This window comes from Saccoglossus kowalevskii, chromosome 11 (assembly GCF_978046115.1).
Source record: "Saccoglossus kowalevskii chromosome 11, keSacKowa6.1, whole genome shotgun sequence".
In the NCBI taxonomy this organism is placed as follows: Eukaryota; Metazoa; Hemichordata; class Enteropneusta; family Harrimaniidae; genus Saccoglossus; species Saccoglossus kowalevskii.
In genome coordinates, this window is record NC_140651.1 from 12,344,966 (window position 1) to 12,368,420 (window position 23,455).

At 40.5% G+C, this 23,455-nt stretch overlaps 1 protein-coding gene across 3 annotated transcripts; it reads right to left on the reverse strand.

The window, feature by feature from the left end:
* Positions 1 to 235: 235 nt before the first annotated feature.
* LOC144359216 (uncharacterized) lies at positions 236 to 22,366 on the reverse strand. Of its 3 annotated transcripts, XM_085505770.1 has the most exons (6): positions 17,504 to 17,597; positions 5,764 to 5,799; positions 4,859 to 5,243; positions 4,408 to 4,554; positions 3,975 to 4,173; positions 236 to 507 (listed from the first exon to the last, which is right to left on the reverse strand). In XM_085505770.1, exons 1-6 carry the CDS (start codon positions 17,593 to 17,595, stop codon positions 422 to 424), a joined length of 945 nt encoding a protein of 314 aa, XP_085361896.1. In that variant the 5' UTR covers positions 17,596 to 17,597; the 3' UTR covers positions 236 to 421. The 3 variants fall into 3 exon arrangements, with proteins under 3 accessions (XP_085361896.1, XP_085361897.1, XP_077868579.2); XM_085505771.1 differs by lacking the exons at positions 236 to 507; positions 17,504 to 17,597 and adding an exon at positions 22,285 to 22,366 and having other exon boundaries at positions 3,730 to 4,173; XM_078012453.2 differs by lacking the exon at positions 236 to 507 and having other exon boundaries at positions 3,730 to 4,173.
* Between the last annotated feature and the right edge of the window lie 1,089 nt (positions 22,367 to 23,455).

Genomic DNA, 23,455 nt, shown 5'->3' on the forward strand with positions numbered 1-23,455 from the left:
ATTGAGAATTGTGCATTTTTTTTAATTTTATTAATACATTTTTCATGTAATATAATTTTCGGTCATTGTTTACTCTTTAATTTTATCAAATATTTTCCCTGCAAAATTGTATTTGGCTGTATTTGAGGACTGTTCATTTGCCATGCAAAGAAAATCATACAAGGCCACGAGTTGCATGGTCATTTGCATCTTGCCTAAATTTGTATTCATTATATATTACATGTAACTATATTGTAGATTTTAGATATCTAACTTGATATGTTTATTTTAACACCTTTATTACATTTTATAAACCAAAATAGATATGTAATTCATTCTATCGGGTTGTAATAAGGAATTATATCTTATCTTATATAGTCTCATCGGCTTTACTCATCAGGTATCAAAACTTCTTGCATTTGTGGTCTTGGCTAATCCACAGTCATAATTTCTTCAGAATTAATTCCATGCATAGTAACCGTCCTTCATTTGTTGATAAACTGCACAGTATCTGTTGGTATTGTGCATCTGAAAAGAAGGCTTTATTAGTCCCCGTTCGGACGCAGTCCGAAAACGGGGACTTATGTTTTGCCCTGTGTGCGTCCGTGCGTCCGTGATCACCTGTATCTCGAACATGCATGGACCGATTAAGTTCAAACTTCACTCATACATCACACATTATATGGGACATATGCACATGCATTTTTTTCATGATCCGATTAACGATAGCCGAAAAGCGGCCATTTTAAGGCCGAAAATGCATCAAAATCGCACATTTTCACCATTCCGGACCCGGATCTCAGTTATGCATGGACTGATTTTGTTCAAATTTGGTACATACATTAAACATAATAGGACCTTGATGCACGTCTTTTTTTTTGGATCGGGTTCGAAATGGCCGACTGGCGGCCATTTTGTTTTAAAGAATTCAGTTCTGGATCCGTATCTGAGACATGCTTGGATTGATCGAGTTCAAACTTCACACACACAAGGTACATCATGTCACAAATATGTATGTGCATTTGTTTCATGATCTCATTAACGATAGCCAAATGGCGGCCGCTTTAAGGCCGAAAATGCATTGAAATCGCACATTTTCACCATTCCGGACCCGGATCTCAGTTATGCATGGACGTATTTCATTCAAATTTGGTACATACATTAAACATAATAGGACCTTGATGCACGTCATTTTTTTTTCCGGATCAAGTTCGAAATAGCCGACTGGCGGCCATTTTGTTTTAAAGAATTCAGTTCTGAATCCGTATCCGAGACATGTCTGGATTGATCAAGTTCAAACTTCACACACACAAGGTACATCATGTCACAAATATGTATGTGCATTTGTTTCATGATCTCATTAACGATAGCCAAATGGCGGCCGCTTTAAGGCCGAAAATGCATTGAAATCGCACATTTTCACCATTCCGGGCCCGGATCTCAGTTATGCATCGACGGATTTCATTCAAATTTGGTACATACATTAAACATAATAGGACCTTGATGCACGTCATTTTTTTTTTCGGATCAAGTTCGAAATAGCCGACTGGCGGCCATTTTGTTTTAAAGAATTCAGTTCTGAATCCGTATCCGAGACATGTCTGGATTGATCAAGTTCAAACTTCACACACACAAGGTACATCATGTCACAAATATGTATGTGCATTTGTTTCATGATCTCATTAACGATAGCCAAATGGCGGCCGCTTTAAGGCCGAAAATGCATTGAAATCGCACATTTTCACCATTCCGGGCCCGGATCTCAGTTATGCATGGACGGATTTCATTCAAATTTGGTACATACATTAAACATAATAGGACCTTGATGCACGTCATTTTTTTTTTCGGATCAAGTTCGAAATAGCCGACTGGCGGCCATTTTGTTTTAAAGAATTCAGTTCTGGATCCGTATCCGAGACATGCTTGGATTGATCGAGTTCAAACTTCACACACACAAGGTACATCATGTCACAAATATGTATGTGCATTTGTTTCATGATCTCATTAACGATAGCCAAATGGCGGCCGCTTTAAGGCCGAAAATGCATTGAAATCGCACATTTTCACCATTCCGGACCAGTATCTCAGTTATGCATGGATGGATTTTGTTCAAATTTGGTACATACATTAAACATAATAGGACCTTGATGCACGTCTTTTTTTTTCGAATCAAGTTCGAAATGGCCGACTGGCGGCCATTTTGTTAAAGAATTCAGTTCTGGATCCGTATCCAAGACATGTCTGGATTGATCAAGTTCAAACTTCACACACACATGGTACATCATGTCACAAATAGATATGTGCCTTTGTTTCATGATCTGCTTAACAATAGCGAAATGATGGCCATTTTAAGGCCGAAAATGCATCAAAATCGCGTATTTTCACAATTACAGAACGAGATCTCAGTCATGCATGGATGGATTTTGTTCAGATTTAGCACAATGTGTTGTACATATGCAGGTGCATTTCGGTCATGATCTGCTTTGAATGTATATGTCACTCAAATATGAACGGAACGGGGATGTGTCATTGACAATGACTTGTAATCTTCTAAACTTTGTAATTGGGTAAAACAATTTAAAAACAAAATCACTTGTAAACACTTGCATTGACTGTAGCCCTTTACTTTCACAATAAAACATTGAATGTATATTCCTTAGAGTCCAAATACAGTACATGGCACTTGCAGGAAAGATATTTCATCAGCATATATTAGTGTATCCTCGCATGTATTGTATGAATTGTTATATATTAAAAGCATTAAATTCTTGGTATGATATCTGTGCATTACTTTCACAATTGAATATATATCGTTTAAAGGAGTTGGCCATTGGACAATTTACTCCTGGTATGTCAATCTGAACAGTTTCTAAGATGAGAATCCATTTGAAAGCACTAAATAGCAGACATGTCGTTAAAAACTGCTTTGAAAGAATTGCATATTGGATTATTTTAAATCACGACACAGTTTAGTATGAGTTTTGAGGCTAATTAGGAGCTAAATATCGACAAATGATATAACTGAGCTAATAATATTTGTCAATAAATAATATAAACTTAGAAATATATTTAGTCTGAATAGATGTGTTTAGCTGCAGATAAATTACATTTAGTTATGTTGATCAATGTGTATACAATACATTACCTCGAAATAGTTTTAAATAAGGCAAATTATTAATATAATATATTTCTATGGCAACGAACAGAACATTGCTTCAAACTTGAAGTGTTGAACAAATTGCGTGAATCGGTTAGGAATTGGCAAAGATACAAACAATTTACAAGCTCTTTTTGTTTGTTTTGTGGATCCAAATCAAAGTTTAAAAAATGAATGTGGTAAAATTATTTATTTATTGTTAAATAACGATCATGTATCTTGTAACGTTTCATCATTAATAAAAAAAAAAAAAAAAAAATTGGAGGCCTTCATCATTGCTAGCTCCCGGTTGTAGTTTCAAGCAATTGCACGCCCTGGTCTAGACTGGCGCAGTCGGGGCGATTACTTTGTTTTTTGTAATTTGAATAAAATAAAATAAATCGCGAAATGAAAATAAAAAAAATCGCGAAATGAAGGTGTTAGCGCGAAATCGCAGTTACAGGGGAACACCTCCATTTCGCGATTTTTTTTATTTTAGTTAAACTACAAAAACAAATTAATCGCCCCGGACTGTGCCAGTTTAGCTCTGGTCGTACTACTAGCTCGACTGCTCGCGTTAGTCCTGCTGTGTCGATTTTTCAGTAAAGAACGACCCGTAATTCAGTTTTTAAAACGTAGTTACAAACGCAGTGTATAAGTGTTTTCCCAACAAAAACACGAGTAGAACCTTGAATTCAACACTACAGCAACGTCATGTTAAGTCAGGTGATAACCACGTGATGATCACGCCATCAATCGCTCTCTCGTGGACCGCGCTGTCGTGGACCCTTTCTCTCGTGGCCCCACAGCCCCACACGTCCAAAAAATACAAAATTCAGAACAGCGCCAGCTAACACACCTGAAGCGGCACCGACAAAGCAACCAATTCCGTTAATCATCTTCTTTTTCGTGGACTGTTTTGTGTCAATGTATATTTTACGCGTGAGACAAGGAACATCGTTTCTCAGTTGCACACGGAACTGGTTCCTGCCATCACCGGCTGTATAAATTAAATGTGTGACGTCACCGATCATTTCGATCTCTGCATTTGACATCACCTGGGAGAAAAGAAAATTAAAATCTAAATGACATCATATTAAAATATATACAGAGTAGAACAGAAAAAAACAAATCACCCCATTCTTTAGTGCTTCCCGATGGCATGCATTTACTGACAGGACAGGAAATGGGAAGTAACAGCTACAATAAGTCAAGACAATTTGCTTCAACAAACTTTTAATTTCATTGTACATATGGTACGAGTTACTGATATGACGAACGAGATGAATTACCGTTATCCCTTCAGCAGCTATTAGCGTAGATATATACTGTAGCATTTTTCGGTCGTCATCTTCCAAATGGTCTTGATATTCACGTAATATCATTTGATTGTTACTGACTTTTATATTACCGTCACAGGGTACCACGAGTAGATACAACTAAATGTAATGACAAGAACAGACGTATATGCATGTGTATCTCTGAGTCAAGGGATGCTTATCAAGTTATAGCTTAATAAACTTAATTTATATTACTTATATTCATTTACACATTGTCTCAGTGTTCTGAATAGTGACACAATATTTTCATAACAAAAAAATGAATTGTTGAGAATTAGTCTAATCAATAAAGTACCTTGAGAATATCGAAGATGGTGTCTACTCTCCAATGTTTTGTCAAAAGCAACTGTACGGGTTACACAATAAACATAAATAATAATAACTGAATAATCAAATCATTAACCTTTGCTGCTTTCAGTATCTTCTGTCTATCCCCGATACTATTCACGCCCAATATCACTAGGTGTTTTTCAGTCATAGAATGCAACGAATTTCTAGTGACTGCTTCCGATGAAAATTTCAGGCCATATAATGTTGACTGGTTTGCAGAAATTCCAATCCGAACAAACAATTCTTTCCATGCATTAGCGATGTCGATTGCTTGTCTGATGTGCAACACGTCGCCATAAGCCATCTTGATCGTATTAATTAGACAATCATCCTGTACGTCACTCAGTTGTTCGTATGATATGTGTTCTCGCCTTAAAGTTATACAATACTCATTGGCTCTGTCACGTGGGATTCCAGCCCTTGTCAAAAAATTCATTAAACCAGGACTTGGGGTTTCACTAATATACAAAAGACGAAATATTAAGCAATTATTATTATTAGTTACCCTGCTTCTCAGATAGATTATAAACGAACTATCCAATCAATCAATCAATCAATCAATCAACCAATCAATCAACCAATCAATCAATCAATCTGTGACCAAGGCTCTTGAAACCTCAAATATTTCACCCTTTGTTGAGTCTTACTGAGTGTATATATATCCAGAAACATTGCATATTCATGATCTTCACCCTAAACATGCAAGTTGTTGATTCTAAAGAATATTGCAAACGTGAAGTGGCTCTATCATAATATTGGAACAGGGAATCTTTGCGGACAAATATCAACAAATAAAGTGTAACGCAGAACCTGGATTTGAGGTGAAAATTTGTAACACTTTTCAAAATTGATATTTCTAGATTCCAAACTATGCTTGGTTCAAAAATATTCAGACATCATGGAACATGTTTTCACGCGAGGGTGGACTCACATTTTCATGGCCGAACTACTGATATGAGGGTAAATCATTCAACTTACCTGTTTGCATCGGCCATGCTTTTTCCAATATAATTCCTGTAAAAATAAACAAGGTGTTTTGAAAGATTGGATATGAAAGATGAAACAACCTACGGCGACAGAGAATATAGCTTTCAGCTAGGGAATCATATCGCAGGATACAGGTCGTGTAAGCCGACTAACACAGCCAAGTCACTAGAGTATGACAACAAGAGTCGATAAAAGCTAAATTGCGCATGTCATATATGTGAGCCAATGAGTACAGCGCTCTCACAACCACGTCATAACATAGAGAACAGTTGATGTGAGCATGGAGAAAGCTAAAACATACAGTCCAACCAGTGTAAAAAGTCAGTGTAAGCCAAGGCGCATAGCCTACTCATAAACATGTCATATTACTAACACCAGATTTCCACGTAATATTAATCAAGTTAAGCGTTTAAACTTTCCCTGACCGGTTACTGCTAGTCTGTCACGCAGCATGCATTGTATTGTGAATCTTGGTGGTGTATTACATGGATTACTCTATAGTACTCAACTCCGCAAGCAGTATCATATGTATTAGGGCTTAAATTGCTACAAGGAACAATGAAAAGAAAAATAGTAGTATATATATGAGTCAATTTATGTGCTTAATATTTATAAACTATTGTCAGAACTTTAACAATCAGCTGATTTTAAGCACAATATTATCACAATCAAAACAAGTTTATTACAATTAATTAGTATGCAAATAACCAAATAAGCCGACTGATTAAAATATACTGCCAGACGAACAACTACATAATCAGTACAAGTAATTGTTTTTAACAGAGATAGACATATTCCCAGAAACGTAACTACAGCAACAATAAAAACAGTTCATTTCTTTCCAAATATTTAATATACAGAATAATATATTTATACAAAATTCATAAACTGCAATAATGTACTAAATTTCAAAAAATTGTTTCAAGATACAAACCGAACACAGTGATAATAGTTAAATTGTATGCTAATTAGCTAATCAATATGCACACATTCGTACTAAAACAAATTAGGTCTGGAGATCTTCCTACAATACATGTGTGCCACGTTTTACTGCATTTGACAATATTGTTGCTGACAAACATTGAACAATGAATATTCATAGATTTGTATCTGTTACAATATGCTGATGTTCTTTTGTTTGCATAATCTTTACGCGCATGCTCTGTTTGTTGTTGCTTTTTCCAAGATGTCAGCTTAGTAAATGTTGTGTCTGCAACACATCCAGACCATTACCTCTTCGTGACTACTTTTATACCCAAATACTTATCAAAACATGGTGGCAGCGTAGCGACTGGAAAGTGAGTGAAAGAATCCACAGATAGAACTGAATTCTGATCAGTAAACGCAGTGAGTGAATTGAACTTCCCGCAGTACTGTAATCACGTGACGTGGTCGTGCTAAGTCTGAAACTCTAAATATAAAGCCTGTGACATTGATATATTGACATTGTTGAATTGGTTATGGCTGACCTTATATTTAACGATCAACAACCTGGCCAAAATGTACCAAACCCTGTTTTACCACCAATTGCAACACAATTTCCATTGCTTGCCCACTTAGATATGGGTGACAGCGCCACCAGTGTTGAAAATGGAAACAGATTTGGAGCAACTATAGCATTATTACTAACCTGCAGAACCAAGCTCCAGCGTACCAACTAGCCCTGTTTTTGCATTATATTGGGCCTGAAGCTTTGAGTGTATACAACAGCTTTGATTATGGTGCTGGGGAAGATAAAAGTCTTGTTGATACAGTTATCAAGAATTTTGACAAGCATTTTATTGGAGAAATAAATGAAATCTACAAGAGATATCTATTTAACAAAAGAGTCCAAGAGCATAGTGAAAATATTGATGTATATGTAACTGCACTCAGAACAAAAAATGGTAATTTCTACCAGTGTCTGCATGACTTTCATCCGCGACCAGATATTGATTGGTATAAATTAAATGATTGAAATTAAATGTATTGATATTTGCCGCGGAGCTTGAGGCAACTGCCCCACAACTGAAGAAAATGGGAGGTCAACAAAGGATGAAGACAACTAAATCCAGAGAGTTCATTCTGTAAGGGTAGAAATCATTTTTCTAAGAAATGTAAGACATCTAATAGGGCACATGCTGTACTTGACTGTGACTATGACACTGACAACCAACCTGACAGTGACTCTGACCCTGAGTGGATATCCTGTGTAAAAGCCTACACTCAAGAGAAACAAGTTTATGCTGAAATGGTCATTGATAGGCAACTAGTGAACCATTTGGACTGTGGAGCTAGTGTCAGCCTTTTGCCTGCTAGATATGTTAGAGAGAGACAAATCAAACCTTGTACCACAACTTTAGTAATGTGGAACGCTACCAAAGTAAAGCCGATTGGAGTTTGTCGATTAAATATTTGCAATCCTAGGTCGGGCAGGAAGTTTTCCATAGAATTTATCATAGTGGGAGATAACTTAACTCCACTACTTGGTCTTCGTGTTACTGAACAAATGAACTTATTGTCAATACATAGGGAACATTTAAAGCAAGTCGATGCCAGCAAAACTGCCAGCAAAGATAATATGATCGCTAACTATCCTGATGTGTTCGATGAGACTGCCCTAGGCAAGTTTGAGGGCGAAGTGCTCCTCCATGTGAATCATGCTGCAGTCCCTGTCACTCTTCTGTGTTGACCAGTCGCAATTTCAGTTCGAAAGCTGAACTTGACTGACTTGAGAATATAGGGGCTCTAACCCCCAGTAGACAAACCAGAATGGTCTAATCAGTTTGTTACTACTACTAAAAGATCAGACGAAATCAGAATATGCATTGACCTGAAGCGCCTCAATGAAGCCCTTCGACCAGACAGGTACCAGTTGCCAACGCTTGATGAATACCTACCTGATTTAGCGAAGTCTGCATACTGACATCTAGTCCCTGACAAAGAATCTAGTCTGTTAACTACATTCATTATTTCGTATGGCAGATATGACTTTGACTCTCATTCGGTCTCAATGTCTCAAGTGAGATATTTCAGAAACGATTACATCAAGCTTTAGAGAGCTAGCCTAGTTTAAAATGTATTGCTGATGACGTAATTTTTCACTCCGGGACTGTTACCGAACATGACACTCACCTTGAGAAACTGATGAACAGACGTCATGAGAAAAGGATAAGACTCAAGAAGGAAAAAACTTGAACTTTGTTGTTCTGCGATTCGCTTCCATGGATATTTGTTAATGTCAGAAGGTATTAAAGTTGACCCTAATAAAGTGAAGGCAAAACAAGACATGCCTACCCCAAGAAATACTGAAGATGTCCAATGTCTCAATGGCATGGTGAACTACCTCAGCCAATTCCTACCTCATCTGTCTGATATAATGAAGCCAATTCGACTGCTGAGACATTCTGATACCCCGTGGGAATGGAGAAGAGGTCACGAATCAGCTTTCACTGAACTTAAATCTAAGATTAGTTCAGCGCCTATTCTAGCATCATCACAACCATCACCACCTCATGACAGATGGCCACAAATACTCGGTCGAATACCACATCTTACTGCACCATAAATCCACAGTGAATGCACCATACAAATCACCCACCAACACACAAAGTGGACGTACTGTCAAACCACCAGGCTAACTTGACCAATACACCACTTGACTGACCATGTGTCATGACAGTCTGATTTAGTAGCCAGTTTACTGTTAGTTTTGCAGTTATTAGTTTACATCTGTTGAGTATTTTTACTGTTTGCAACTATTGTTATTATTACACATGTTATACCGTTAATAGCATATCCAGATAGAGCATGTACTTAGATATTTCAGCTTTATATCCATACCATAATGTGAATACGATCTGTTTCAGTATGAACTATTCACAAGCACTGTCAGAACTCTTATGTACAACAAACTATAGTCCATCAATTTATTCTTTGAAAAGGAAGGATGTTACAATATCTTGATGTTCATTTGTTTGCATGACTTTATGACCTTTACACGCATGCTCTGTTTGTTGTTGCTTTTTCCAAGATGTCGGCCTAGTAAATGTTGAGACTGCAACGCATTCAGACCACGGCCTCTTCGTAACTACTTTTATACCCGAATACATATCAAAACAGTATAACGACTGAAATGTATCATGTATTACAGATGTATCAAAGTAATAATAATGTAACCGAGGTCAAAAACGACGAATTTTGTCCAGTTTTCTATGATTAGTAATTTAACTGTAGCAATACAATAAATGGTTTCAGAAATAAAATACGTAAATTAGACAGAGGATTCTATTCACATAGTTCATACCCACCATAGACTCCGGTCATTCAAAATTACTATTTTGAACTGTAGGCATTAATTAGCGATTTTGCCGATGACGGAGAGATAGAATCTAGGTCAGGGGAAGCCCCATGACCCCAAGATTCTCATTCCCTTACGTCACGAACCACGTGACCAAGACCATATGGCAGTGCCATAGACGACTGTACAATCACTCTGGTTCCTTTCTCTCCGCCTCAAGGACTTAGACCAATGAGCTGGAAAGAGTGGGATGGTAGGGGGAACCGGAGTCTATGGTGGGCATAAACTATGTGAATAGGCGGGTTCGGAGAACCCTCTGCCTAAATTCACTACGTTCAATTACCCACCAAAGACTCCGTTCAGTCAAAATGACTATTTTGAACTGTAGGCCGATAGGTGGCGGGTTTTCCGAGCAAACAGAAAAATGATGAAAGTCTTTTCCCAGTCTGGGATGAAATACAATAATCACTCAACACCAACACTGGTTAAGGCCCAAAAAAGGGTGGTGTCTTACCTTGCCTGTGCTGTCCCCGGAGCAAGAAGCCAAAATGCTGCTACGGTGACAGGGTTTGATGTACCCGAGAAAGCTAGACCCCAACCCAATTCTGGGGGTATTAACCTTTTGAAGTAAAGACTGAAACAGTCCTGCATGAGGGCATAGGCTGCAAAGCATGACCTTGGAGCTTCCAGGGGAGTGCTGACTGTAGAGAAATCTGTCCGCATAAAATTCAGAGACTGACTCATTGCCTATGTGCCCTTGGACCCTTGTGGTCGTTCGGGCTGGGTCAGCAAACCAAGACTGACCCGCTACAACGGGACCCAACCTAAATAGACCTTCCTCAATGGATATGGTGTCTGTTTGGTGGTAGTTGATAAAGACGTTCTGCGTTCTCCAGAAGCCTGTCCTCTGTGTATGCTTGAGGGGGCACTTGACGCTAGCACTAGTGAGTTGGCAATCACACAGACCTCATGCGCTCTTACTTGGTGTCTCTGCAAGCTCTGTGTCGAGGAAGTTAAAGTATTATAGACCTCTAATACAGTCGCAGTAAACCACCTGGTTATGGAAGTTGGGGAGGCCAGTCTATCCTGCCTGCCTGGGCAGTAACACAAAGATATGTGCCTGGCACTCTGTCCTGAACCCTTAGTACGGTTTGGTAGTAACTTCATGCTCAAACCGGGCAGAGAAGCAATTCCTCCTGACCCTCCGGGCAGACAAAATTGACAGCCGGGGGATGACGATTAGGTGAGGATTGTGTCCTGGGATTTGGTTCTAGGTGAGAAACCTGATTCGTGTCTTTCGCACAACTTGATTGTCCATAACAACAGTACATATTCCGAGAAGGACAATGCCCCCAGCTCTGGTCGACACCTACCTGAGGCTAGGGCTAGTAGGAAGACTATTTTCCAAGTCGAAAAATTTGAATGGTACTGATCAGAGAGGCTCGAAAGGCGGTCTGCTTAGAGTGGACAACACAGCCAACAAGTTCGAGTTGGGCGGTTCCCTTGTATGGGTCTTGGCGTCTGGAAAGCAGTAAATAGTCTCCTAATGATAGGACAATCGGCTGGTCTTGTTCCCTACGTTCTCAATGGTGGGGGACACGGCCGACCTGTAGCCAACGATCGCTGTGTGGGGCAAACCCACTTCATCAAACAGGTGGACGAAGGAGCCTGCTACCTGAGGGATGGTATGGATCAATCTCCCCTCCGCTACACCAATCAGTGAATGCTCACAGCCTAGAAATGTAGGCTGCATTGGAGGAATCCCTGTTCGCCCTGGCCAGGATGTTGGCAGCCCGCTAAGATAAAGCTTTCGTATTTGTGGGTCTAATGAGAGCCTCTATGCATGTAAGTGATACCCACTGGGCTCGTTGGTAGTGCGCTGTCTGGTTAGGATGGCAGGTCCAGTAAGTCCTGAAGCACTATTGGTGTTCCGACTAGCATTTCCGACCAAAGTGGAAACTAGGCCTTATTTGGCCAATTGGGTACGACCAATAATAATATGCAGGTGTGCGCCTGTCGAAGTTTTCTCTGGTGCCCAGTGAACTAGCGGGAAAGGAGGAAAGGCGTACACAACTAAGTGGGTCCACAGGGTTAGCAAAGCAAACCTGGCCCAGACTCCTGGAGTCGGCAGGAGTGTTACGTACGATGGGAGCTTAGCGTACAGGGGTGCAGCAAACCGGTCTAACCTTGGACCGCCCCACAGCCAAAACAGCCTGGATGCTTGCATCAGCCACCCCATGTTCTGGAGACGGAGCCGCCCTGAAAGGGCATCTGCTAGACTGTTCCTCACCCCTGGAAGGTGGTGTGTGGTTAGCTCTACATTGTATTCCAGGCACCAAACGAGGATTTGCTTCGTTAGGACTGACAACGATGAGGAACGCGTCCCCCCTCCTTCTTGAAGGAGACCACAGCTGCGTTGCCTGTGCGGAGCAGGACTCTGTGGTCTCGAACTACGGGTAGAAAGCATGGTAGTGCTAATTATACTGCTTTCAGTTCGAGCCGGTTGATATAGTAGTCCCGAAACTAATGCAGGGGCCATATTCTTAGACTTGTTCATCCAGTTGATGCGCTCCATAACCTTGGGAGGAGGCATAAGTTACCAGATTCATAACTGTGGCAAGCGTGACGGCCACTAGGGCAGGGCTTCCTTCACAGATCAAAACCTATCTAGTTCCCATAGGGGAGCTCGGCGTTATAACAAGCGTTATACCGGGCGGCTGCATAGTGCAGCCTAGGGAATGACAATTTGAACCGAGGTAATCATTCCAATGATCCGCATTAGTTCTCGGAGGGACACTGAGGGAACGCTGACTAGATGTTCGGCTAGGCTGCTTAGCGCTAAGCAACACGCTTGAAATAGCTAAACCTAGCTTACCTCTATGTCAAAACTCCATGCCCAGGGACACCAACTGCGTGTTGGGCCGAGGTGGGACTTGTTGATTTACTAACGAGCCCAACTGGTGAAGTAAATCCTGTGTTAGCCTGACGTGTTTGGCTATTGACCCCTTGTCCAGGTTGTGTAGTAACCAGTAGTCTGGGTACGGATTGAGGTGTACCGACATTTGGTGAAGCAGCAGCACTACCTGTTTCATCACTCTGGTGAACACGTAGGGCGCCGTGCATAAACCGAATGGGGCACCCGAAATTTGAATACTTAGCCCAGCTGGGCAATTCGAAGGAGATGGCAACTCGCTGGGTGCATCGGTATGTGCAGGTAGGCCCCACTTAAGTCTAGTGGGGCTAGCCAGTCGAAATGGTGGATGGAGAGAAGAACCCTGAATGGTGTCTCCATGTGGAACCGATCGAGGAGCACGTACTGATTCAGTCTGCCTAGGTCCAGAACTGGACTCCCACCACTTGTAGGTTAGGTACTATGAACACATTTGGGTAGATGCCTGGATTTAGTTCCGGCTGATGTACCCTGTGTATGGCGCCTTTTCCCAGCAAACTGCACTTCCTGTCTGATTGCTTCCGCCTTGCGGGAGTCCCCTGGCAGTGCCCAACAGGGGAGACACTGACGGGGGAGATGGAGATTTTAGCAGTATCCCGTAACCAGATGTCACCACCTGGGAAGGTCCAGGGACCAGTCACTCGCTGTCTCCAAACTGGACTACACCAGTGCAATCTGTGTACGACAAGGATATGTGGCCATGGGTTCGGCAGTTGCGAGGGGGGGGGTGCTCTCTTCTCCCATGAGGTGAGTTCCCGAGGCCTAAAGTAATCACTAAGTTGTGACCTGGCCACTCGCCGAACACACGCCTGTCCCCCCAGTTGCAGAAGTGAGCGTCAAACACGGTTCCCTCACTGCCAGGTAGACGTCCGCCCAGGGAGGGTGAGTAACCACCACCTGGCTCTTTCCTCCCTGGGGACGTGCCACTACTCTTACCTCCCATGGAAGGGTATGAGCACTTGCCTCCTGGCTGACTCTGGCTAGCGAATGACGCCCTAGGGCGTTGTGTTTTCTGTGTTTGGGGTGCCCGCCGCTTGCCCTTGGCTGGGCCAACTGGCTAGCGGATTTGCGTTCTTCCTCTGAGGTCTCCAGAGTCCTGGGCGCACGCAATAATGTGCTCAAGCAACTCTGCCCTCAGGGCTGGATGGGTCATCTCCGATTGAGCTGGCAAGAACGCCCATGAAACGCAGCTGTCCCCTTTTGCCCGGTTTGCCAACCTGAAATTCGTGGTACTGGGGTCTTGGGAAGGAGCCTTGGGATCCGGTTGGGGGTGTTTTGGTCTCATCCCATGCTATGGGGTCTTATCCCAAAACCACACCGACTGGGTAGCGCTTGGTCCAGCGGGAAGTGTTGCCTCAGGTTTTCCCCACCCGGGGGTCTTAAGCGTTACGTCCTCCGCGGCTGACCAACGTCCGCCCATGAACACTGCTTGCATGACCTGTGCCCCACTCCGCTCTCAGATGGACAAGGAGAGATACCCGTGATCCCCTAAGCATTGAAGCAACCTTAGGTGGTCGCCTTAGGATCAAGGGTGGAGGTATTTACATCGTATCCAAGGGATCGCTGATACTCTGCATCACCCCAAAAGCGTGGCTCACCGAGTCATTATGGATGGAAGACTCTGAGGGACCGCCCGGAGTACCGGCTGTATCCAACGCAAGCGAAATGTGTCTTCTTTCACTTTAAATAAACCCTAACCCGCAACGGGCCCCATAGGAGGAAAGCCTCCAGGAGCACAGCCTCGCTGCAGCCGGTAAAATCGGGTAAACCACCGCCTGAAAAAACAGACTGTGAGGATGCCCTCCGATCAGCGGGGGAGATCGAGAAAAAATGTTGGTACATCCACCATCGGGCCTCCTACTCGACGACCCGGTATTTCGCCCTAACAATTTCATTTGGACGTCTTCTTTTTAATTTTGTTGTTGTTGTACGTCGAACATAGAGCTACGGGATCTATCACCATTTAAAAACAGGAATCTGGCATACGTAAATTAAATCGCTTTTGCTTTCGATTACGATGGTGTGACGTACCTTTATTGTGAATTGATCGCTGGATGAATAACATTTGTGTTTGCATTTGCAATTTGTGTTTATAAATAAGCAATAATTTGTGATATTTTCAAACAATTACCGCGGAAACCAAGCAAATTACGAGAAAACGGCAGCCATTGACATCCCACACTCCCTGGCGCAGAATAAATGTAATCTCGTTTGGCGGTCATGTGATACAGTGGAAGAATAAAACTCACTCTTCCCATAACCAGTTATTCTCATTGTTCCAAGAAAGCAATCACATACAGTATTTATAATTGTATGATTTTTGTTTAATAATAGAAACTAGTTGCATAAACGCAATTTATCTACTGATTTCGGTCACGTGGTACAAAATTATAGGTCTCGCGTAATTTGCTATGAACTCTGAAATACAAAATGGCGTCTTTCGTCTTGTTATTTTTCTGCGACTCGGTGTACAGTAAATAAAGTCAATTTGACCACCTTCATCATTTCACAGCGCAAATAGGTTCTGGTCATTGTTTGGAAGTAAATAAACATAGTGAGTACTTTCGAAGGTCTTAAAATGTGATTTTCGCGACGACCAAATTTGGCATGTGGATTTTAACCGGTATTCAGTCGCACAAGGCTCCATAGCCCTATGGGCCGGCCAGAGTCAGTCACGTAAATAATGCGGTCAGCAACATAGGGCTATGATTCCACAGCTAGCGAAATAAGCACTCACTTTAACTGATTTGTTTACTGAACGCGCGACCTTGCTGTGAAGAAACGAGCGACACGGTCAGTCTCAATGATTTTGATGGCTCTGAAAGAAAAATCTCAGGCATCAGAACTCCAGTGAAAAAACACACGTCTTCACGGCAAAAAACCCAAACCCCACACGCAGCTACGACAAAAGTATTTCGGATGCGGGTTCTATGCTGGTGAATTCTGAATATAACCACTGCACAGTCGACTCCAAACACAAGGAGACCCCCATAAAAACAGGTAGCGAGCCCTGGTGATGTCATCTATTCATTTCTAAATATATAGATCAAGCATAAAATGAAGACGACATGCACGAGGGAAGCGAATTACAGTAGTAAAAGGTGCCGCCACGAAACCGACAAGTGGTTACGGGTTTTAATTTCTTTCTTGTGGAAAAAAAATGATTACACAACAAAGGGGAAAACGACACAAGGGTAAAGAAGACAAGAAAAACTTATCCTACCAGTAAGAATGTCGAATGCCGCCCAGCGGCAACAACCCAAGCTAGAAACCCGGACAGGAAAAAGCAAAAGAGCCAGGCAGAGCCGCTCAGAATCATTCCCGACGAGGCCGAGATGAAAGAAAGAGTGATTGTACAGGTCTCATGCCACTAATTAACCAATGGCTGCAATTTAAATGCCCAGCAAGAACCAATGAAATTTTTTAAATATTATTTTTCTCAGGTGCTCCCTGTTTGAGGGCGTAATCACCTGGGTCAGAGGTGAGACCAACATGTGGTCTTTTGTTTACTACTTAGCGGCTGTGTACCTGTGGGTTTATTCTGTGTGTTAATGGATGTTCTAATCTTGGTGTTTTTCCAGTGATTTCTCTTGGGGCAATCCAAATACAGTAGGTGTGTCTTGTTTACCTGAGATTTGCAAGAGTTTGAGCTGGCCAACATGTTAGTTTTTTTCATATGGTTGATTACTGGCATGTTGATTTCCCATTTTTGAGCCATATTTTCAACTTTCTTCGTCATTTTCATATAGCAATCTCGTCATATGTTAACATTGTCGTCTATGGAAATTCAATTAGTGGTATGAGCCCTACAGCCGTCTATGGCGCTGCCATATGGCCTCGGTCACGTGGTTCGTGACGTAAGGGAAAGAGAATCTTGGGGTCATGGGGCTTCCCCTGACCTAGATTCTATCTCTCCGTCATCGGCAGAATCGCTGATTAATGCCTACAGTTCAAAATAGTCATTTTGACTGACAGGAGTCTATGGTGGGTAATTGAACGTAGTGAATAGAAATGATTTCAGTAATACATTATTTATAATAGTAACCATAGCAGCGAGGAACTGTAATTCAAAGACAATGTGTTATTCATTGGACGTAGTACGAAGACAGGGGAATTTTATGACGTGCTTCTTCCAAGGAACAGCTACCTCGGTTTCGATCAGCGACCTGTGTCAGGAGTCGTCGTTAAAACTCGCATTAGAGGCAACGTAACGTATAACATAATGATATACGTAACGTAATAGGGATTATTGTTATTGTAGATAACCAAGTGATCCATGGCAGTAGTCATCGACTATATGGTCCCCTTGAGGCCTTTTTTGTGAATTTCACCCAATTTACAACACGGTTGTCTTGGCCTAGATAGTCTACACGCACGGCTTTGTCTAGTCCGTCAGTATACATTGTCTACGTCATAATGGAAAGCGTAGAAACGACAACAGCAACACACACTTGCCTTGTTGGATGGAATGTGGAAATTAGTAAACATATACGTGTACTTACGTAATGAATAAAAGCTGCAAAACGTATGAATGTTTAGAGTGAAAAAGAACACTCTTACGACCTTCAGGTGAATGCAACTCTAATTTTTTCATGCGCAATATAGGTGAGCTAGTTAACATAGGCGGTTCCATTTATAAAGGGAGGGGGAATTGTTTTATGATGATTCCGTATTTGTTTTCTTTTTGTACGTGCTTTAATGTCTATTTTTTCTTTATATAGTCATGCATTGGGTATTTTTTTTATCTTTTCACTCACAGCTATGGTTTGTATTACAAAATCCTCCGCTCACCCCATTTTTACCGTAGTGAAACCCCTTATTTGAAAACATCATACACACTTGCGTTAGAAGACACGGAAAATTTTGTGATGTGTGTTTTCCAAGAAACAGCCACTTCGGTTTTGATCAGCGGTCTGGATCAGGGGCCGTCGTTAAAGCTCGCATTGGTGGCAACATAACGTAAATCAAGTGAATGAATGGTGGATTTTGTCAATTCATATTATTCAAACAAAGATATGTTATTTGTCATTTTCAGGAACACTCCTTGGATAATTTTGGCGGGTCGGCCGCTATGTGGTTTCGGATATTGATCTAGGTCAAAATGTGCAAACAATTGTGGTTTTACTATTTCCGGGTTTGACTATGTAAATTGGTTTCTGATCTTTGTTCATTGTGTTTTTTATGTACAAAGTGCACCGAAGAGCAAATGTCTGATTGATCTTAGGTTAATTTGAATGACCTAAATTTCAGTCTCAATGGAGAGATAGGCAATATACAGTGTGGACTGCATTGGACAGCATTTTTTCTAAAAATGAACAATATTACAGACACGTGGTCAATCTAAGAAGCTGAGTAGACTACTACTGACACTGACCTTCACTTTTTTGTAGACATGTTTCACTTGACCTAGCTGGCCGAAAAGTATAGACCCCATAAATTGTATTTAGATGATGATACCAGAAGTGTTCAAGTTCACCCCAATTTCAACATAATAATTACATTGTACGTAGATATTTTACTAGACTACTTGTACTTCTTTGGATAAGAACCACAATACAAGGGTCACCGGCGTTGACGTCTTAGTGTCAGTTGAATAGATATATATTCTATAATTCTTTGGTAGTAAGGTACTTGCAAGAGATAGCTTATGAATGTTCATACGCAAATATGTACAAGTTTGAGCTTTTATTGTGTACTTGGACTATTTGTTTCCATAGTAAATGTTGTACCAAATCGTTTTGTTAAAATAAGGTGACACTCGATACTATATTTTCAACGAAATACAACTCAGTTCAGATCAGGCTACATAACGTATAGGAGCCATTGTCTGCTGGTCACATGCAGCCTAATCTGGTACTCATGAGGTATTCATAAAATAGCCACTATAATATTGGCACGAGTTCAACAAATTTTCAGAGGGTGATTGTTCTATTTCTACATTGATGTAAGTGCTTAGTGAAACGTTGCACCAGCTAGCTGATTCTTTTATAACCCTTCACCCAGGGAGTGTTTTTCCCTTTTGAATTGTGTGATTCTGAAAAGAGACCCACAACACAGTCTTTATACTCCTTGCCTTGAAACCAAATTGCATTGCTTAGAGATATTTTGTCTGAATAATGGTGAATTATGTAAATTGTGTTGTTGCTTTCGTCTAGCTAATGTGTGCAGCAATATATACAAAATCCCAACCAACCATTGGTGTATTACCGTTTGTTGTTAAAGCGATGAGGTCGTCATCTGCGCATGCGTCAGATGGCCATAGCTTGTCATTGCGTTTTAGCGTGTGTTATTATCGTCGCTGGGGACTCAATTCCCGCGCGTGCGCAGGTGACGACCCTCTCGCTTTAAAGTAGATATATGCGAACGAATGAAGTGTGTTAGATCAGTGTATGACATAAGTGTATGACAAAAATGACGTCAATTATTGTGATTAATATATTTATAATTAACACAATTCGCCCACTATTGTTACACATGCATTTTTCGATTCGTTTGAAGATTATTCACGATCGAGACATACAGGCTTACGAATTACTCACAATTTGTGGTAAATCTAATACTCGCCTTTTATGTCGTGTTGTGTTAGATCAGTATCCAAAACTATATAGCGGCCGACCCGTCAAAATTATCAAAGCCATTTACTGTGTGGCTGACACTTTGATAATTTTGACGGGTCGGCCGCTATATAGTTTTGGATACTGATCTAAGGCACAATGTGAAAAACAATTGTGGTTTTACTATTTCCGGGTTTGACTATGTAAATTGATATCTGATCTTTGTTCATTGAGTTTTTTTATGTACATAGTGCACCGAAGAGCCAATGTCGTATTGATCTTGGGTTAATTTGAATTACCTAAATTTCAGTCTCAATGGAGAGACTAATGTTTTGAAATTTGATAGGCAATATACAGTGTGGACTGCATTGGACAGCATTTTTTCTTTTTTTCGAAAAACAAAGAGCAATATTACAGTCACGTGGTCAATCTAGGAAGCTGAGTAGACTACTACCGACACTGAGTTTCACCTGATTGTAGACATGTGTCACTTGACCTACCTGGCCGAAAAGAAAAGACCCCATAAATTTAGATGATAATACCGTGTTCAAGTTCACCCTAATTTCAACATAATAATTACATTGGACGTAGATATTCTACTACACTACCTGTACTTCTTTGGGTAAGAAACGCTGTCTTTATTTAAACAGATATTGACAACACCTAAAACTGTTAGACATTTGTATATCGTCTACCATATTTTTTTTTCGCATATAGGGAAGTGTCAAAAGGTTCCACAATAGAAAGACACCAAAACGTACATTCAAAGTCTTTGTGTGAACTTCAATACGTTCATGGGTGTTTCACATAGACCAGTTCATACACTGATGCGAGGGACACGTGCAAATAAATAATACAAACATTTATTATGTACAAATTTGTTAAACAATGATACCTATGCAGGCTGATAATGTAGTGTAATATATACATTTATATTAAATTATGAGGAGTTCTCTAAGAACAATATGAATCATTATAATAAACCCCCACCCCGAATTGGGAGTATCCAATGGTGTTTTGTGTGTGTGTAATGTAACATCATCGGGTGATCTTCAGTCTTTTAACTGATTCACCATTGTCGTTCACTGCCTCAGGCATAGGCTAGCTGTGAGGCAGTCATGCTTACAAAAGTAAAGTTTCACGAGATGTTAGTCCCCCAAATTGGACATATGTAACTGTCGCATACGACTTATTTACCACTTGTCACTGAGAATGTTCTAGAAACGTACTGTGTCTGGGTGGAATATTCTAGATTTTTTTAGAAACTGGTTGAATAGGTAATAGAACACTGTAGGAGGCAATACAAGTTAATGGAACATTCTAGAAATTTATAGTAAATTCCAGACTCATTATGTATGCTGATGTAATGGTCTATTTATAGACAATGTGGGTATATATAGGGGAGTTGTTCAGCACTGAGATCAGATCGGAGATCTCGTTGAATTGTACTGGAGTTTAAGTATCTAGTTATTGGAGTAGTGGAGTTTTACCGCGTTATTGTACTTGATGTTTGCAGAGTATAATAATACCAGTACCAGTTGAAACCTCATCTGTTGGCTCCGTGTTCGTATTTTATCATCGCCGCCAGGGAAGTCTTTCTGTTACTGTTGCCATTTTAGTATTTGAACCATCACACCTGTACTATACCAATTACGGTAATATTACGTTGCGTGTGACAGTAACATTGCGAAACAGTTTATATAGTAGCCAGCTTCTTCGCCATATAGTATGCACTCCTAATCACTGAAGACCTCAGAGTTGCAGTAATCAGATTTCGTGCTGCATGCACCTGCTCGTAACAGTGTCCAATTTATCTAGATGTCTGTTTATTCGTATGCAGATCTCAAACGACACGAAACTACACATTCTGGGTCATTTCACAGATGCAATAGAGATACGGTCAAAAAGGAAGCTAAAACAAGAGTCACCGGCGTTGACGTCTTGGCGTCAGTTGAATAGATATAATTATATTATGTTTTGGTAGTAAGGTCAAGAGATAGCTTATAAATGTACGCAACGATGTATAAGTTTGAGCTCTCTTATTGTGTACTTTTATTTGTATCCACAATAGATGTTGTACCAAATCATGACGTAAACAACGCGTTTGAAATAGTAAAGTGTTTGTTTACATAAAGGTCAAACATGTGCTGCGCGACGACCATCCCTTTAAAATAATAAATACATTGTCAACCAATTAAACTCTTTAAAAGTTTTCAGTTGACTAGGTCAGATACGTGTAGGAGTCATTGCTTGCTGGTCAAAGGCAGCCTACCCTGGTACTCAGAGTTTTTTCATAAAATATCCACGTGACTACTATTGGCACGTGTTCACAGACTGGGTGTTCTATTTGGACTACTAGTAGTGGGGGGAGTCTTTATTGAAAAATCAGTGCTTAGTGAAACCACAGTCCCTCTAGAGGATCGTGTGACTCTGAAAAGAGAACCACAATAGTCTATATCATTCTTGCCTTGGAACCAACTAGCAGTGCTTTGTCTGAATACTGGTGAATTATGTACATTGTTTTGTTGATTCCATCCAGCAAATGTGTGCAATTATTTTTTCCTGACAGTCAAAGTCGCCATCTTTGTTTTAATATGAGTCTTTGTCATAGTTTGGTCAGTCGTGAATCAGAGCCTAGAAACAATACGTTGAATCATAGACCTTGAGGGTCTATGGTTGAATGCAGAAGAACCGTTTATGTTCATTGTGTAATGACTCCAAGTACGTACCTCTAATATATCAGCTGCAGCACAGCACATTTACAGATCCAGCGACTTAAGAAATAGAGGCTGAGTTCTTGAAACTCGATGGGAACACTGATCACTAAGTTTACTTGTAAACCCAAGACATTACGTGTCGCTATATTTAGAACATGACATATCAGTTTGATTAATATGTAAAGCGCGTACTTTCCCCTACGGAAAACATTAAATCGTCGCATTTCGCCATTGTTCTCTGTATTTCCCCCACAGTCTAACAAACCACCACCTCAATGCTACTACCTGAGTTAGTTAATGACACGGTGACTGCCATGTGTTTCACTAATACCTTCGAAGCTAATAAAACAAAGAACCCTAAATATTGTGTTGTCAAATTGTAGCTAAGCTTGAAAAAATGACTTGGCGTATATAGTATGCTGGCTCAACAGGTCAGATGAAAAAAACAACACTGGGGGTCACGGATAGGTCATCTGACAAAGGTTGACATCTCCCATAGCAAACTCCCACTAGACATATTATAATGTTGATGGATTACTACAAAACGAAATAGACAATTTGTACGGCACAGTATACTAAAATAGAAATGCTCAGCGATGCAAAAGAAGGATAGATATTACTTTTCAGTATACACATCTCTGTCGATACTACCCCTCACATATTCTACTCCCAATTATTCCTGCGGAAAATGGAATGGCCTCTTCTCATGTTGATAGGCTGTTAAAATTGGTTGTTACATACTCTTTCGCCTGTCTGAAAAATGTATTTAATTAGCTCTCATTCAAGCAACAGTGCAGATTTCCCAGTGGGAGTGAATTTAGTTCGACTCTGTCATTAAAATATAGGCGTATTTTCAGCAAAAACCGAATAACCCAGGAGTGTACACTGAATTTCAAAACAAATCTTGCATTAGTTACAGCAGCAGAATACCACAGAAATATATTTATACATGTATAAATATAAACACTATATAAGGTATTTCGGTCTGAATCCTCACTATTGCAATTCCAGGAATTACCCCCATATGTGATCCGTGGTATATCGTTTCCATTTCACAATATAATCAAATCCTTACAATTAATTAAATGAAAATTTAGTATATTAATCTTATTGTTGACTCGCTGTTAACATAACTGTGCTATGATATTGGTGATATATGAATTGGGTGCCATAGGATGGTACC

Excerpts from the sequence above, each read along its gene's own strand:
- LOC144359216 (XM_078012453.2), bottom strand. The coding sequence starts at position 17,595 with ATGAAAAAATTAGAGTTGCATTCACCTGAAGGTCGTAAGAGTGTTCTT. Across the intron at positions 5,800-17,503 it reads TTGCAGCTTTTATTCATTAC|GAATTATATTGGAAAAAGCA; the intron begins GTAAGTACACGT and ends TTATTTTTACAG. Across the intron at positions 4,555-4,858 it reads AGATACTGAAAGCAGCAAAG|TTGTATCTACTCGTGGTACC; the intron begins GTTAATGATTTG and ends CATTACATTTAG.